The following is a 1,325-nucleotide window of genomic DNA, read 5'->3' as shown; positions in this document are numbered from 1 at the left end:
CCATAAAATACAATATATATGTATCTGTTTTATAATCAATTTTTGAGAAAGTAGAACCGTGAAATAAAGGAACTCACCCTGAACCTGAGGTCGCGCACAGGTGGCAGAGCATAAGGTATACCTAAATACTGTGACACGAGCCTGCCCCTGGTGCTCCTGTACAACAGTCCCCTAATCTGGCCAAATCTGGTGTTCACTTTATTATCATACACACCGACGCACCCGGCAACCATAAACGTTACCACGACTGCACACAACACAGTTAAAAATCGTGACCCACGACCCACGTTGCACCCACTCCAACGCATTTTGTCAGACTGCCGCTGTTTCTAGACCGATCTGAATGAAACGAGACTGTTCACTAAACTGAACAGGATCAGGTTGATTCAGTCTTGAAACACTGGAACAATGCCAAGTGTACATATAGGGTGGGGCACTTTGTCCGGGCCACGTGGAATATCTCAAAAACTAAATTCTGGAGGAAAAAAAAAAAAAGTTTGAAATAAAATGTTTAAGTCGAGGAGGATCTGATAAAGTAGTCACATCTATTTTCAATTTTCATCATGTCTTCAAGGTGATTCCAAGGTCAACTTAATTTTTTCAATCGGATACACATTTTTTTTATTACAGATTCTGAATCGACGACTCGAAACAAATCACTTTTATTTGAAACGTTTTTTTTTTATCTGGAATTTAGTTCTCGAGATATTCCGGGTGGCCAGGATAAATGTTCTACCCTGTATACACAGCGTGCCAATCAATCTTTTTATTTCCTCTTCCTCCTCTCTACTCCAATTTGGTTTCCGTTGCCCCCTTTCAATCTTGTCGTTCCTTTTTATTTTTACGTGTTAATTCAGAGCCAAGTCGGTTTCTAGTCGTCCTCGTCAGTTGAATTTAGGTAATCCGAGACGTTAATACTTGAAATCGTTCTTCGTTTCGTTTTAATAACTTAACAAAGTATTTTGATATTTTATTTTTTAACTAATTTATTGATTTTATAATTTTGATCTCTTTTTCTTCAGGTAAAAGTACTTCCAATACTTTTTTTGATAATGCTCCTGATTCCACGGTTGGGTAACGACTGTTCAGCTCGCCTAGGCTGCTGGTTATTAGTAGGCTCAATTGGATTAGTCACACTTGTAATTTTATCGTTTTATTATACGTTTGTCCTTTTCTGTTCTAAAAGTGATAACAACTTTTATCTACAGTGTCTTCATTGCTAATTTACGATGCATACCTGATACAATAAACTATTACGTAATTGTTTGGAAAATTAATTCTTCTGTTTTTACTAAATGTAATAATAGATGAATAATGTTACAAGG

General features: G+C 36.8%; 1 protein-coding gene across 1 annotated transcript in view; it reads right to left on the bottom strand.

Moving 5' to 3' along the window:
* The window catches only part of LOC108631034 (liver carboxylesterase 4-like), a gene marked incomplete at its 3' end in the record, with an annotated part of 6,277 nt that extends 5,257 nt beyond the window's left edge, over nt 1-1,020 (bottom strand). The window contains exon 1 of the mRNA XM_026818486.1: nt 78-1,020. Coding sequence (XP_026674287.1) covers nt 78-308 — 231 coding nt within the window. The remainder of the gene's footprint in view (nt 1-77) is intronic.
* Between the last annotated feature and the right edge of the window lie 305 nt (nt 1,021-1,325).

This window comes from Ceratina calcarata, unplaced genomic scaffold, assembly GCF_001652005.2.
Source record: "Ceratina calcarata isolate Rehan_Ccalc_2016 unplaced genomic scaffold, ASM165200v1 scaffold10.2, whole genome shotgun sequence".
In the NCBI taxonomy this organism is placed as follows: Eukaryota; Metazoa; Arthropoda; class Insecta; order Hymenoptera; family Apidae; genus Ceratina; species Ceratina calcarata.
This window is presented reverse-complemented; position numbering and strand designations above follow the sequence as displayed.